Source organism: Ranitomeya imitator, chromosome 4, assembly GCF_032444005.1.
Source record: "Ranitomeya imitator isolate aRanImi1 chromosome 4, aRanImi1.pri, whole genome shotgun sequence".
Lineage (NCBI taxonomy): Eukaryota > Metazoa > Chordata > Amphibia > Anura > Dendrobatidae > Ranitomeya > Ranitomeya imitator.
Genome location: NC_091285.1, coordinates 24,129,207 through 24,145,038, shown reverse-complemented (window position 1 = coordinate 24,145,038; position 15,832 = coordinate 24,129,207). Strand labels below are relative to the sequence as shown.

General features: G+C 48.4%; 1 protein-coding gene across 1 annotated transcript; it reads left to right on the top strand.

The window, feature by feature from the left end:
* Nucleotides 1-12,838: 12,838 nt before the first annotated feature.
* Nucleotides 12,839-15,405, top strand: LOC138675285 (E3 ubiquitin/ISG15 ligase TRIM25-like). The gene has a single exon (XM_069763376.1). It carries the CDS (start codon nt 12,980-12,982, stop codon nt 14,567-14,569), a length of 1,590 nt encoding a protein of 529 aa, XP_069619477.1. The 5' UTR covers nt 12,839-12,979; the 3' UTR covers nt 14,570-15,405.
* The last annotated feature ends 427 nt before the right edge of the window (nt 15,406-15,832 follow it).

Sequence of the window (15,832 nt, the reverse complement as noted above, 5' to 3'; positions counted from 1 at the left end):
TGCTTAGCTCCTTCAAGCCTATGACGCCACTCCTCGAATGCCCACTTCATGGCCAGCAATTCACGATTGCCCACATCATAATTACGCTCAGCAGGCGAAAACTTCCTGGAAAAGAAGGCGCATGGTTTCATCACCGAGCAATCAGAACTTCTCTGCGACAAAACAGCCCCTGCTCCAATCTCAGAAGCATCACCCTCGACCTGGAACGGAAGAGAAACATCTGGTTGACACAACACAGGGGCAGAAGAAAAACGACGCTTCAACTCCTGAAAAGCTTCCACAGCAGCAGAAGACCAATTGACCAAATCAGCACCTTTCTTGGTCAAATCGGTCAATGGTTTAGCAATACTAGAAAAATTGCAGATGAAGCGACGATAAAAATTAGCAAAGCCCAGGAACTTTTGCAGACTTTTCAGAGATGTCGGCTGAGTCCAATTATGGATGGCTTGGACCTTAACAGGATCCATCTCGATAGTAGAAGGGGAAAAGATGAACCCCAAAAATGAAACCTTCTGAACACCAAAGAGACACTTAGATCCCTTCACAAACAAAGAATTAGCACGCAGGACCTGAAACACCGTTCTGACCTGCTTCACATGAGACTCCCAATCATCCGAGAAGATCAAAATGTCATCTAAGTACACAATCAGGAATTTATCCAGGTACTCTCGGAAGATGTCATGCATAAAGGACTGAAACACTGATGGAGCATTGGCAAGTCCGAATGGCATTACTAGATACTCAAAATGGCCCTCGGGCGTATTAAATGCAGTTTTCCACTCATCGCCTCGCTTAATACGCACAAGATTATACGCACCACGAAGATCTATCTTGGTAAACCAACTAGCCCCCTTAATCCGAGCAAATAAATCAGATAACAATGGCAAGGGGGATTGAAATTTAACCGTGATCTTATTTAGAAGGCGGTAATCTATACAAGGTCTCAGTGAACCATCCTTCTTGGCTACAAAAAAGAACCCTGCTCCCAATGGCGATGACGACGGGCGAATATGCCCCTTCTCCAAAGACTCCTTCACATAACTCCGCATAGCGGCGTGCTCAGGCACAGATAAATTAAACAGTCGACCTTTTGGGAATTTACTACCAGGAATCAAATTGACAGCACAATCACAATCCCTATGCGGAGGTAAGGTATCGGACTTGGGCTCATCAAATACATCCCGGTAATCAGACAAGAACTCTGGGACCTCAGAAGGGGTGGATGACGAAATAGACAGAAATGGAACATCACCATGTATCCCCTGACAACCCCAGCTGGACACAGACATGGATTTCCAATCCAAAACTGGATTATGGACTTGTAGCCATGGCAACCCCAACACGACCACATTATGCAGATTATGCAACACCAGAAAGCGAATAACCTCCTGATGTGCAGGAGCCATGCACATGGTCAGCTGGGTCCAGTACTGAGGCTTATTCTTGGCCAAAGGCGTAGCATCAATTCCTCTCAATGGAATAGGACACTGCAAGGGCTCCAAGATAAACCCACAACGCCTAGCATACTCCAAGTCCATCAAATTCAGAGCAGCGCCTGAGTCCACAAATGCCATGACAGAATACGATGACAAAGAGCAGATCAAGGTAACAGACAGAAGAAATTTAGACTGTACCATACCAATGGTAGCAGACCTAGCGAACCGCCTAGTGCGTTTAGGATAATCAGAGATAGCATGAGTGGAATCACCACAGTAGAAACACAGCCCATTCTGACGTCTGTGTTCTTGCCATTCCACTCTAGTCAAAGTCCTATCGCACTGCATAGGCTCAGGTTTAAGCTCAGGTAATACCGCCAAATGGTGCACAGATTTACGCTCGCGCAAGCGTCGACCGATCTGAATGGCCAAAGACATAGACTCATTCAGACCAGCAGGCATAGGAAATCCCACCATGACATCCTTAAGGGCTTCAGAAAGACCCTTTCTGAAAATAGCTGCGAGCGCACCTTCATTCCATCGAGTGAGTACGGACCACTTTCTAAATTTCTGACAATATACTTCTATTTCATCCTGACCCTGGCACAGAGCCAGCAAATTCTTCTCTGCCTGATCCACAGAACCAGGCTCATCGTACAGCAATCCGAGCGCCAGGAAAAATGCATCGATATTACTTAATGCAGGATCCCCTGGCGCAAGGGAAAATGCCCAGTCCTGAGGATCGCCACGCAAAAAAGAAATAACGATCCTAACTTGTTGAACTGGATCACCAGAAGAGCGAGGTTTCAAAGCCAGAAATAGTTTACAATTATTTTTGAAACTCAGAAATTTAGTTCTATCTCCAAAAAACAAATCAGGAATAGGGATTCTCGGTTCTAACATAGATTTCTGATCAATAATGTCTTGAATCTTTTGAATACGTGCAGTGAGATTATCCACACATGAAGACAGACCTTTAATATCCATTGCTACACCTGTGTCCTGAACCACCCAAATGTCTAGGGAAAAAAAAAGGCAGAACACAGTGCAGAGAAAAAAAAATGGTCTCAGAACTTCTTTTTTCCCTCTATTAAGAATCATTAGTACTTTGGGCCTCCAGTACTGTTATGAAATGGCGATTCAGAACCACAATGGATGTTGAAGTTCAGAGCACATACAGTGACCTGGCAATAACCCAAAAACATAGAACGAGCTCTGAGACGTGGGAACTCTGTTGACCGCAATCCCTGATCCTCACCAACCACACTAAAGGCAGCCGTGGATTGCGCCTAACGCTGCCTATGCAACTCGGCACGGCCTGAGAAACTAGCTAGCCTAAGAAGGAAAAAAAAGCCTACCTTGCCTCAGAGAAATTCCCCAAAGGAAAAGGCAGCCCCCCACATATAATGACGGTGAGTGAGATGAAAAGACAAACGTAGAGATGAAACAGATTTAGCAAAGTGAGGCCCGACTTTCTGAATAGACCGAGGAAAGGAAAGGTAACTTTGCGGTCAACACAAAACCCTACAAACAACCACGCAGAGGGGGCAAAAAGACCCTCCGTACCGAACTAACGGCACGGAGGTACACCCTCTGCGTCCCAGAGCTTCCAGCAAGCAACAAAAACCAATAGAGCACGCTGGACAGAAAAAAACAGCAAACAAAAATAACACAAGCAAAAACTTAGCTTATGCAGAGCAGCAGGCCATAGGAACGATCCAGGAGGAAGCTAGACCCACACTAGAACATTGACTGGAGGCCAGGATCAAAGCACTAGGTGGAGTTAAATAGGAAACGTCTAACGACTTCACCACATCACCTGAGGAAGGAGACTCAGAAGCCGCAGTACCACTTTCCTCCACCAACGGAAGCTCACAGAGAGAACCAGCCAAAGTACCACTTGTGGCCACAGGAGGGAGCTCTGCCACAGAATTCACAACACATGTGGCTCACTCCCGGAGGGTGACTTACCAATGCTCGGTTTTTGCGGGGGTCGGATGCGTTTGGCTGCCGAATGGGCACCCCCACAGACGGAACATTCGTGTTTGTATTTGCATAGACCGTAAAATTTGCAGTGGCCCTCATTGAACAGCCAACATGTGCCGGGTCTTCGAATGGCCGCCGACCCTGCGCTGGCGGCAGTGCCGGCGGATGGACCGGGAAAGGGCTGCAAGGTTTTTTGTGCCATCATCAAACGTAACCAGGAATCGGTAGCCTTCACCCCCCATCCTAAATGGGGGTTGACTGCTAGCCGACGGCAGAAATCCTCGTCGTATTTCCACCATGCAGACCCACCGTGGGACTTGTACGAGCTGTATATGCTGTCCAAATAAATGAACAACTCAGAACATCGCTCTGGATGTTTCTCGCCCATCACACAGCCTAAAACTGCGAAAGCCTGCAGCCAATTGTTGATAGTTTTAGCTACTTTGGGCTTCCTGTCGTATAACTTTTCACCTACACGTCTCTCCTTATCCACCGAGTGCTGCTCGGTGGATACGAGGGACCAAATGTCGATGAACTCGTTAGCCCAAATTTGTTCCTTCACGCTAGCGTCCAAGTGTGAACCTAACGGGGGAACACCGCAAAAAAGACCGTCTTTGTAAATATCTGGGCGGGCAGGGGGGGTTGTTTTGGCGGTGCGACCGAATGTAGCAGCCTGGGGTTCACAAAAATCTTGCCGCCGCCCGTGTTAAATGGAATCGCCGCATCTGCTAAATTTAAACTATTACCCTGTCACTGCCCCAAGCCCCAGTAAAGGGGTACTCACCGGATTGCATGTTGGACTTCGGACGGCTCTGCTCTTGAGTTCCATGATTGGAGGCACCTTGCCATTCAGTTCGGGACGTGGACCTGTGGCGGGATGAAACGTGCCGACGAGACCTGCCGACGAAGATGGAGAACGCCATCTTGATGCTCTGGACCGTCTACTTCGACGGCTGGATCTGGACCTATGATAGTGCCCTCTGCTACTGTAACGCTCCCTATGCCTCTTCCTGCGACGGCAATAGCTCCCAGAAGACGATGAAAGGGAGAGGCTGCGCGCGGAGCGGTTACCCGCACTCTGTCCACTAACCAGAGCCGGGGTGCCAGCACCCTGTGCGGGAGGTCCAACACCGGTTGCTACCAGCGCTAGAACTGCTGAGGTGCTCTGGTGTTCTCCTGCAGCCATCTGCGATGGAACTACCTGCCCCCCAGGTATTTGTGAAGGGGGTGCTGTAAAAATCAAAGGGCATGAGGGGAAAGGAGATTCCCCTCTAACATCTAACTGGCCAGCAATAGTTTGTGACCCAGGTATAGTGGAGGGACTTATCTGCTGTTGCGCTGCTAATAAAGTCTCCCACCCCCTCCCTTGTTGCTACCATCTCCCCTTGGTCGTGGGGTTGGAGAAATGATGTCCTGAGATTCGCCTACATGGCTCCCAGCACCCCCGGCCTCCTGCGAGGAAGAAGAAGACCCCTGCGATCCTCCCATGCTAGTGGCTGGTATTGGCACTGTCCCGGGAACGGTAAATAAAGGCTGCTGCTGTAATACCACCCCCTTCGAGATAGTGCCCACCGGTGGATCGGCGCTGGTGTGCCTGAATACTCCCCCTTCCAGTGCCTGTCTTATCCCTGCTGCCGAGCCACGCTGCCTGGTGCCACTGTGAGAGGAAGTGCGCGCGCTTGCACTGCGCACGCTCCTCTTTGAATGCATTGGCGGGCTCAGGCGAGTCGGCGGCCGGGTGGCTCTGCCAGATCGCCGCCCGCCCGACAGCATCGCCTGGCCCACTGCAGGGAGTGAGCTGCTCCCGGCCAGCAAAGCCCCTAGCCAATCGCTGCCCTCCCTGCTAATCTTTTCCCTCACCGCCTCCTGGAGCGGGTCCATGATGCCGGCAGCCCCAACCAGGTCCGGGTTCAAGTGAGGGGATCCGGAAGCCCGCGGGAAGCGCGCCCTCCTACTTTCAAATGAAGCCACGCCCCCCGGCGGCGCGGCCTCCAATCAAGTAGCGCCGTCACCCCGTGGGAGACCGGGGGTAGCCATGTTGAGGCCTGGCAGTCAGGGGACAGCGGGAAAATGCCGCGGTGCCCTCAGGATGGAATCACATGGGGAAGGATGGAGACAGATGGGGCAGGATGGAGACAGATTGGGCAGGATATGGGGCAGGATGGATACAATGGAGACAGATGGGGCAGGATAATGGTGCAGATGTGGCAGGATCATGGGACAGATGGGGCAGGATGGAGACATATGGTGCAGGATCATGGGACAGGATGGAGACACATGGAGCAGGATCATGGGGCAGGATGGAGACAGATGGGGCAGGATCATGGGACAGATGGGGCAGGATCATGGGGCAGAATGGGGAGATCATAAGGGGCAGGATGGGACATCACATACGGAGAATGGATACTCATGAGGGCAGGATGGGAAAACATGGATGGAGCCAGGAATGAGACCCAAGGGGGCCAGGATGGGGGAGATTACCATAGGGGCTAATTAAGGGATATTATTACTGCAGTCATGTATTTTATTTTTTGAGGATACTGTTTTTAATGGGGGGTCATGTTACTGTGCAGAGCGACACTATGTCACCTTTTTTTCTTCATCTGATGTAATGTAGAAGTTGGCAAAAAATTAAGTAATGTGCTCTGCAAGCGGTACTCTCATCAGTGATCACTGTATTACCTGTACACTGACACTATATACAGGGCTCCCGTGTATAATGTCACTAGTGATCACTGTATTACCTGTACACTGACACTATATACAGAGCTCCTGCATTTAATGCCACTGGTGATCTGTGTATTACCTGTACACTGATACTATATTCAGAGCTCCTGTGTAAAAAAGTCACTGGTAATCACTGTACACTGACATTATATACAGAGCTGGGTATAATGCCACTGGTGATCACTGTGATCACTGTATTACCTGTACACTGACACTAAATACAGAGCTCTTGTGTCTAATGTCACTGGTGATCACTGTATTGCCTGTACACTGACATTATATACAGAGCTTCTGTGTATGTCACCGGTGATCACTGTATTACATGTACACTGACACTATATACAGAGCTGCTGTGTATGTCACTGGTGATTACTGTATTACCTGTACACTGAGAGAGAGCTGCTCTGTATAATGTCACCGGTGATCACTGTACATGGACACTGCATGCTAAGTACAGTTCTCCTGTGTATATTGGCACTTGTGGTGATATTAGTATTGTTTTTTTATTAATGATCAGTATTGTAGTATTCGGTCACTATGTGGTGGTAATATGTGGTCTGGCCTTGGTGTGGCGGTATTTGATCCCTGTATGTGGTATTATAGGTCACTATGTGGTGGTAATATGTTGTCTGGTCATGGTGCAGTGGTATTTATTCCTCGTATGTGGTATTATTCGGTCACTGTGGTGGTAATATGTTGTCTGGTCATGGTCTGGGGTATCTGTCCCTTATACAGTAGAGAAAAAACATATTTAGTCAGCCACCAATTGTGCAAGTTCTCTCATTTTAAATGATGAGAGAGGCCTGTAACTGACATCTTAGGTAGACCAGAACTATGAGAGACAAAATGAGAAAACAAGTCCAGAAAATCACCTTGTCTGATTTGGCTAGATTTATTTAGCAAATTATGGTGGAAAATAAGTATTTGGACACCTAAAAACATGCAAGATTTCTAGCTCTCACAGACCTGTAACTTCTTTAAGAGGCTCCTCTGTCTTCCGCTCATTACCTGTAGTAATGGCACCTGTTTGAACTTGTTATCAGTATAAAAGACACCTGTCCACAACCTCAAACAGTCACACTCCAAACTCCACTATGGTGAAGACCAAAGTGCTATCGAATGACACCAGAAACAAAACTGCAGCCCTGCACCAGGCTGGGAAGACTGAATCTGCTATAGGCAAGCAGCTTAGTGGCGTGTGATGAAATCAACTGTGGGAGGAACAGAATGCTGCCGAAGTGAGTACTGGAGCTTCCTGTTTATGTCTCTATCCTAACTCTCTCCTGTCCTCCGTCCCAACAAGAGCTGTTTTTCTTGTTTGCCCCACACAGCTGAACTCTCCCTGCCCACTCTACCTTTTCTGCATTCTAGTTGTTGATATCACTTTACTTTCCCCCACTTTACTTTACTTTCCCCCACTGCCCCCTGTGATGGTGACAGAGGGTCCCCATCCTCTTTATGGCACTTGCTGCCTGAAATCCTATCTTATTTCTGTGTGTGTATAAGGTGTATACACAAATCACATATATACACGATCTAGAGAAGTACAGTGTGTATGTCTGTGTAAGAAGAGGCACCGGACCGGGGGTACCTTTCTTGCGCCGTGTCCGGAACTGTTGAGACTGTCACCCTTGTTGTCTGGGGGAAAGCTTATAGAACCGGACCAACCTTTGCACTCAGCAGCAGGGGGCGTAGCTAGGATAGAAAGGAGAGAGCGTGCGAAAAGGAGAAGACTTGGCGGGAGCACGCAGCAGGGGGGAAATTTGGTGCTCCGTCCTCTGAGCACAATGACAGCGCAGCCCCACGCTTTATTATCGCTGCTGCCACTTACAGAGACTGTCACCGGAGAACTGTGTTCTGCCCGTCGGCTCCCGCTACACCAGGTACCCAACACTATGGGCCAGTAAATAACGCGCACGTGCCGCCTAAAAAACCCTGGGTGACTTACCAAGAACTGTACTATTTCTCACCTGCCTATTTCTGCCGAGCTTCTGTGGCACCCCAGGAGTTCGGGACCCACAGTAGTGCTGCCTTCCTCTTGGGGAGGGTAGTGCTATGCCTGGAAACAAGAGGGATCTCTTTGGTAGGTAATTCACACACACAAAACCTTCTGAATCCAGGCCAGGAGGGGGAGCTTGAAACCCTGTTTTACGACAACTTCCCTGAATATCCATCCTGGTTTGGAGGAGTCAGTCAGTCTGAGAGAGACAGTGGACAGAGACAGTTGGTCCCAGGAGACTAGTGAGATTAGTCTGGATCAGACAGTCTGGAGCAGACAGCGAAGGGGAAGGAGCAGAGGAGAGATTGAGAGCTCAAGGAGGCTACAATAGAGCCTCCTAAGAGCCACAGCGCAGAAACCGGGTGCCGGGAGCGCGAGGCTGTGGGGAGCTGTAAGCCCCATAGCAGAACCGGAGGGCATAGGACTACATGTAAATTGCCCACACCACACCTGAGGCACAGCAATTTAGAGCCTGGAGTCACCGTGTAAGAGACCCCAAGAGTACAGCTCAAGCTGCCCGCCGTGCAGGTTCTGTCCCAGGACAGGAGAAAGAGAAAGGAGTACTTTGCCAGCAAACTACAGGTAGCAAGGTACCAGAAATCCAGCACCCAGTGGAAAGTTCCCAACCTGACCTGCCAAGGGGATTTCGCTTGTTTCTGGGCTGCCTGGACTCCTTCTGTACCTGTTGCCGGTACTCTGGACTGTGGAATACCACCTTCAGTAAACCAGGTAAAGACTTTACCACACTGTCCTCTACTTATTCGACGGCTTATACCATCTGGCCCATATACCTTCGGAGCCCTGGACACCCCACTTCACCTGTGGGAAGCGTCACCATCACGGCTGCATCAACATCCCCCAGAGGACCCCTTTAAAGCAGCGTCGGTCACCCTCACCGAAAATCACAGGTGGCGTCAAGAATAGACTTCATCATACCAAACCCAGGGCACGGACCGGGTCGCAGCCACGTGACATCCCCTTTAAGACCGGACCCGGTACCGAGTACCCTGCTGCCCTGGTGGGCGACTCACTTCATTCAGCCCCGGTAGTGCTGGAGACCGCTCTTCACCCTCCACCGACACCCCGGACCCCGCGCAAGACATCAAAGACCCATCGCCAGGAACCGGATCATCAACACCTGCAGGACGACACTGGATTTATCACGTGCTGACTGCGTTGGCACCACCATTAGATCCTAAGACTCTGCAGTCAGGGAGCCGCCAGACTGATAAGTTTACCCTTAATGAACAGTTGTTATATTTTTGCCCTCATTATCTCCCTCAGCACACCTACCGTGCTCCGATCACCAGCCATACCCCTGCCTCTACTTCCCCCTCCCTGCATGGAGTATACCCCTGTATCAGTAAAGTTAACTTTAACCCTTGCTCTGCCTCCTGTCCGTTACTGCATCCCGCAACATGCATTTATGTGAATAAGTGAATGCGTGTATACATGTGACATTTTTAGTTATAGTCAAACGTTAAAAAGTGCCACAACAAAATGTCAAAACACGTGTACATTTTTATATGCAGAATGAACAATAAATATATTTATAATATTATTTATAGCAAAAATATAATAGTAAAGAAATGATACCTCTCCAGTTTGCATCGGTGCTCTATAACAGTGATCAAAAGGAAACAATAGGAAAAATTACCGATTGTTGCCGGGTACCGGCTGGCAGATCTCGGCGGGCGATAACGGCAATCACATGATCGGACAGCGGAAGATCCGGCCCCAAGACCCCGGAGATTTTCTGACTCTGGGGGGCGCTACAGCCTTATTCCTGATTGCTTTTTTAAAACGACCATAATATAAGTACACTTAGCTTAATGAGTATCGGGAGTTGCTAAAGGTTAAGGGTATGTGCACACGCTGCGGATTTTTCACACTGGGCGTTTTTACTGTGTTTTTATGCTAATTTTCAGCTGCGTTTTACAGTACCAACAAAGCCTAAGAGATTTCAGAAATCTCATGCACACACATTCGTTTATTTTTTATCAGTATTTTGTGCGTTGCATGGTTTTTTGGATGTAGAGCATGTCACTTTCAGCTTTTTTTAGCGTTTTTCACCATTGAATTGAATGGAAAAAATACATTAAAAAAACATACCAAAAATGCAGCAAAACCTGCGTTTTTGCTGCAGCTTCTTTCCTGACAAGCACTCGGGATTTGCTGCAGAAATAAACGCAGCAAAAATGCCCAGTGTGGCCTTATAGAAACATGTCAGCACTTCTGTATTTTTCTCCCACTCCTTGTTTTGGCTGCCAAATACTGATGTAAAATACTGATAGTGTGACCATAGCCTTAAATGGATCTGTCAAAAATAGACCAAAATGGCGATGGACACAATTAAATATGGAGCGCCCCAGACGCAGGGCCGCGGGTTACTTGGTACCGGTCCTCTCTGTCTCAGTTCTAGGATTGTCACGGTGGCTGGACCCTGTCCGTGACCCTGCTAAGGGGCGTCCAATAAATGGGTGAAGGAAGTTGTTAGGTGTTTGTGACGCCACCTGTGGTGTTCGGTCAGGGTGACCGACGCTGCTTGGGGTCCGCTGGGGTGATGTAATGGCAGCTAGATGATAAACCTTCCCACAGGTGAAGTGAATCCCCAGGGCTTCCCAGTGGTGTAGGTGGTGATGGTGTGAGGCGCAGTTAATAACGAGGACACAGGGTTGCAGTCTCTTTACCTCTTTACTGGTGACTTCAGGATCCTCTATCCAGAGCACTGCTAACAGGGCTCGCTGAGACCGGCCGGTCCGAAGGCACATCCAGAGTTCCCTTTGCAGGTGGAAATCGTTGCCTACCACTAGCACCTGTGTGTTGTAGTCCTTCCCTGCTGAGCATTCGGGATAGTCCTCAAAACTGTCGTTTCTGGTCTGATGTTCTGCTTCGTCCCCCAGTTTGTTATGGCTAGGACGCACCCGTATGACGGGTAGGCTCGGAGCTATTCTGGGACCCTAGAGATGCCCCTATCCACGGTTGCCCCCTATGTCTGCTTAGGCGATGTGTGTTAGACAGCCAACCTATAATCAACTGTCCTGCCTCTGTTTGAAGTAATGCTTGGAGTCAGTTACTTCCTCGGCGTTCTGGCCACCGGCTACGCGCCTCAGTAGGATGTTGCCGATCTCGGGGCACGACTCCTACTGGCTCTCCTTTGTGCTTTGATCTCGTTTCTCACTTCTCCACAATATACTTCGCTTCGTTTCCTTTCTTTAGATGCCGCCGCAAGGTAGTGCAGGCGCAGCTCTGTAACGATCTGTCCTTGTCGCTAAGTCACTGCCAGGTTCCCACGCCTGACAGGGACCCCTCTGAATCTTCCCCGCAACACCCCCTGCCACGGGATGTTGCCTGGACAAAACCCAGTCAGCTTCTCACTAACTTCCTATCCAACCCCCAGTTTTACCAAAGTGTGAGGAGTGGCCTAGTAAATAGAACCTTTTGCTCCCCCTGGTGGCTGGAGTGTGAAATGTAGTGTGTGACTGTGATACCTGGTCAGTTGAACTCCTTTAGTGCCATCAGACGTACCATCACTCCCCTTAGTGGCAGAGCGACACCACTGCAACGACCAGGTCTCTGGGGCGCTGCAAATACAGTAATCAGGTCTTTGTTGTTTCCATTAGAGACTGAGTGTCCATCTTTTTAGCTGAATAAAAAAATGTGCAGCATGTTGTACCCGTTCTAGTGAATATGATGAAACTTACTACTGAGCCTCCTAACAAATACTACAACACAAAGGTGTACATAGCCTGGGTATTGAAATTTAGAGTGGGACCCTGGAGTCGGTTCCACTGGTGGGCCCTAGGCACGCCAGTCCAACACTGATGGGCCCCATATAGTGCTCCTATATAATGGGCTCCATATATAATTCTCCAGTATGTGATGGGCCATATAATGCTCCATATATAATGGGCCCCATATATGATTCTCCAGTGTATAATGGGTCCTATATATGATGCTCCAATGTATGATGGTCTCCATATATTGCTCCAAACATATAAAAAAAGAGAAAAAAAAAAAGAAATACCCACCTCCCATGAGTCACCCCCCTCCCCGCTTGCTCATTCTGACTGTGACGTCTCAGGTCAGAGGGCACTATGACATCACATCTGTGCATCCTCTGCCTGAGCAGTCATAGTACAGAGAGCCAGAAGACACAGGCGGTGAGAAGCATCGGTCACTGCTCTGCTCCGGACTCCTCTCCATCTGTGTCTTCTGAGTCTCTGCACTGTGACTGCTCAGGCAGAGGATGCACAGACGTGATGTCATAGCACCCTCCGACCTGATACGTCACAGTCAGAAGACGCGGAAGACGTCAGAGTGGTGGAATGGGGAGAGGTGAGTATCGTTAGTGACAGGGCCCTGAGCAAACGGGGAGGGGGGTGACTCAGGGTGCCATCACTGGCACATAAACTGGGCCTCCATAGTGCGCCTATGTCCCCGAAGGCAAGTGGGTCCCCTCTCCTGCTAAGGGTCCCGGTACTTGCCTGGGTGCGCTGAGTGCTGACGCCGGCCCTGGAGATGAATATTCTAAAACAATTCTTGCTAAAAGAAAAAATGATAGAATTGCTGCTCTTTAATTTAATGACGCACCACCACCAACAAAGAATAATTAGTCAATAGAATATACGTGCGGCAAAATTGTATATTTATCGCATACATTATTCTTACTAAACCAAACCTTCATATGACTATATTGATTGGAAAATTAAAAAGTTATGCCTTTAGGAAAGAAGAAATGAAGGGTTAAGTGACTGGGTGTAACTACAACTTTGCCCTTTGTTCAGCATTAGACACTTTCAGTTTCCTTTCCTCCTTCCATCTGTCAGCCATGGCGTCTGCTGATCTGAGAGCCGAGCTGCTCTGCTCCATCTGTTTATCTACATTTAAGGACCCTGTAATGCTGAGATGTGGACACAACTTCTGCCGGGTCTGTATTGGTCGTGTGCTGGATACACAGGACGAGTCTGGAGTTTATTCCTGTCCTGAATGCAGAGAAGAGTTTCAGGAGCGGCCGACGCTGATAAGGAACATAAATCTCCATAATGTCGCAGAACGTTTCCGGATTACTCAGCAAGAACAAGAGGAGATCACCGGGATCTGCTGCACTTACTGTGTGGACTCTCCGGTACCTGCTGTTAGATCCTGTCTACACTGTGAGGCTTCTCTGTGTGATAAACACCTGAGATCTCACAGCAAATCACCAGAACACGTCTTATCTGATCCCAGCACTTCTCTGGAGAAAAGGAAATGTTCTGTCCATAAGAAGATCCTGGAATATTACTGCACCGAGGACGCGGCTTGTATCTGTGTGTCCTGCAGTTTGGCCGGAGAACATCGGGTGGAGATGCTGGATGAGGCCTCAAAGAAGAAGAAGGAGAAACTGAGAAATGTTCTCCAGAAACTGATCACAAAGAGAAAGAAGACTGAGGAAAGAGTCCGGAGTCTGGAGGAGCGGAGGAGAAAAGCTCAAGAAAAAGCAGCTGGAGAAGCCGAGAGAGTCACTGCCCTGTGTACAGACATCAGGAGACGGGTGGACGACCTGGAGAAGAAGGTCCTGACTGAGATCTCCAGGCAGGAGAAGGAAGAGTCACTGTCACTGTCTGCTCTGATCCATCAGCTGGAAATAAAGAAGGACGAGCTGTCCAGGAAGATGAGACACATTGAGGAGCTGTGTAACATGACGGATCCACTGACTGTCTTACAGGAACCAGACACCGGTGACTTGTGTGATCCTGAGGAGGAGGGAGGTGATGAGGACACAGGAGGACATGATAAACAGCCCTATGATGGAGATGGCCTGGAAGTGGCTGAGATCTCACACACATTACACACATTATGTGAGGTAATATCAGGTATACGGAGCGGGATCTATGTGGAGGGTCCGGCAGACATAATACTGGATGTAACCACAGCTGCTAATAATCTCCTTATATCAGACGACCTGAAAACTGCAACCTGGACAAGAGAGGAGCAGAAACGTCCAGAAACAACAGAGAGATTCCAGTGTTATCAGGTGATGAGCAGGAGAGGATTTACCTCAGGACGACATTACTGGGATGTGGAGATCAGGAGATCATGGTGGTGGAGGGTGGGGATGTGTTATCCCAGTATAGGCAGGAGGGGAGATCAGTCACTGATTGGAAATAATAACAAGTCCTGGTGTTTGTGGAGATATAATAATGATCAGTATTCAGTGATACATGACAGTGAAATGATCCAGTTACCTGACAAGATCTCCAGTGATAGATTCAGGATATGTCTGGATTATGAGGCCGGGCAGTTGTCCTTTTATGAGCTGTGTGACCCCATCAGACACTTACACACCTTCACTGCCACCTTCTCCGAGCCCCTTCATGCTATATTACGTGTAGGTGTCCCATTAGCTTGTGGTGATGCCTGGATTAGAATTTGCAGCTGAACAATAATAATTGTTGTAAGAAATTTGTCCCGAGACCGGTGACATCACAGGGAGGGGAATCTGATTGGCTGAACAGTTAATATAACAGATCATGTGATCTGTGGACCCCATTATGGACGACCCCCCAGGATCATTACTGTAATTAGTTTTAGGGGAGGTTCACAAAACCGTATAAGAATCATTCAGAGTTTCGTTCAGAAAAGTGGGACGACTGTATACTCACTTGTCCTCCATGTCCAATTAGTTTTTTACAGCAACTATTAACCATTTACAGTAACCTGTGTTCCATAATAACGATGTATCCATAATAATCAGATCCTATACCGTGGCGCTGTATGGCAATATATTTTATTTTTATTATTTTTTTTTACCAACCCATAGACTCAATCCGATTTACACAAGAAACTCACATGTCACCGTATAGCGTCCGATCTTTATGGATATATTACAATTCTGTAACGGGAATATGGGCGTACCAACCATAGAAGCAGGGGCGCACAATGAAAGAACACCTCCTGGCCATGGTAGTGGAGAGCGGCCGGCCACACACAGCTGACAGCGGGGCGGGTGGGACTCACTGCAGAGAAGGCTGAGAGTTGCTATGGCACCCGGCGGGGCGCTGGGATTGGATCCGGCTGGAGTTCAAACAGGGTTGAGAGGTTTGTCATGTACAGCGTGCAAGTAAGTACACCTCTGAACCCTCCGAATCTGAGGCAGATTCTGAGAAGACAGGCAGAGGCCGCCATTACAGTGTGCCACAGGCCCACAGCAGCCCACAGGCCAGACTGACTCCCACTCTCCAGTGCCTGCGCACCCTGCGATAAGTGGTGTCCACGTCCATGAACAAAAAAAAAAATGGAGTTCTATACAATTAGGTAAAAAAATAATACTTTATTAATCAATAATTACAAATACAATTAATATAGACAAAAAAGGCCAATAGACCCTGGTAAAAAAGCATGGGCCTCCAGGCATAAATGTCATTACAATTAAGTCAGAACATCAGTGATGTTACATCACTGTGGTAACAATCCATTATATGTGCATTATGGCAGCAAAATGCAAAGTTTAAAGCAAGTGCAAGTCTAATCTCTAATCTAGCCAAGATGCCAATTGCCAAAGTGCCCACAGCATCAGGGATCAAACATCTACCATCAAACTAAGGAAGTTCCCAAAACATCAGTATGTATATTACAGGTAGAAAATAATGAATCTGTCACATATGCTCAGTGCTCACCCATGGTGTATTGCTATGCCACGGAG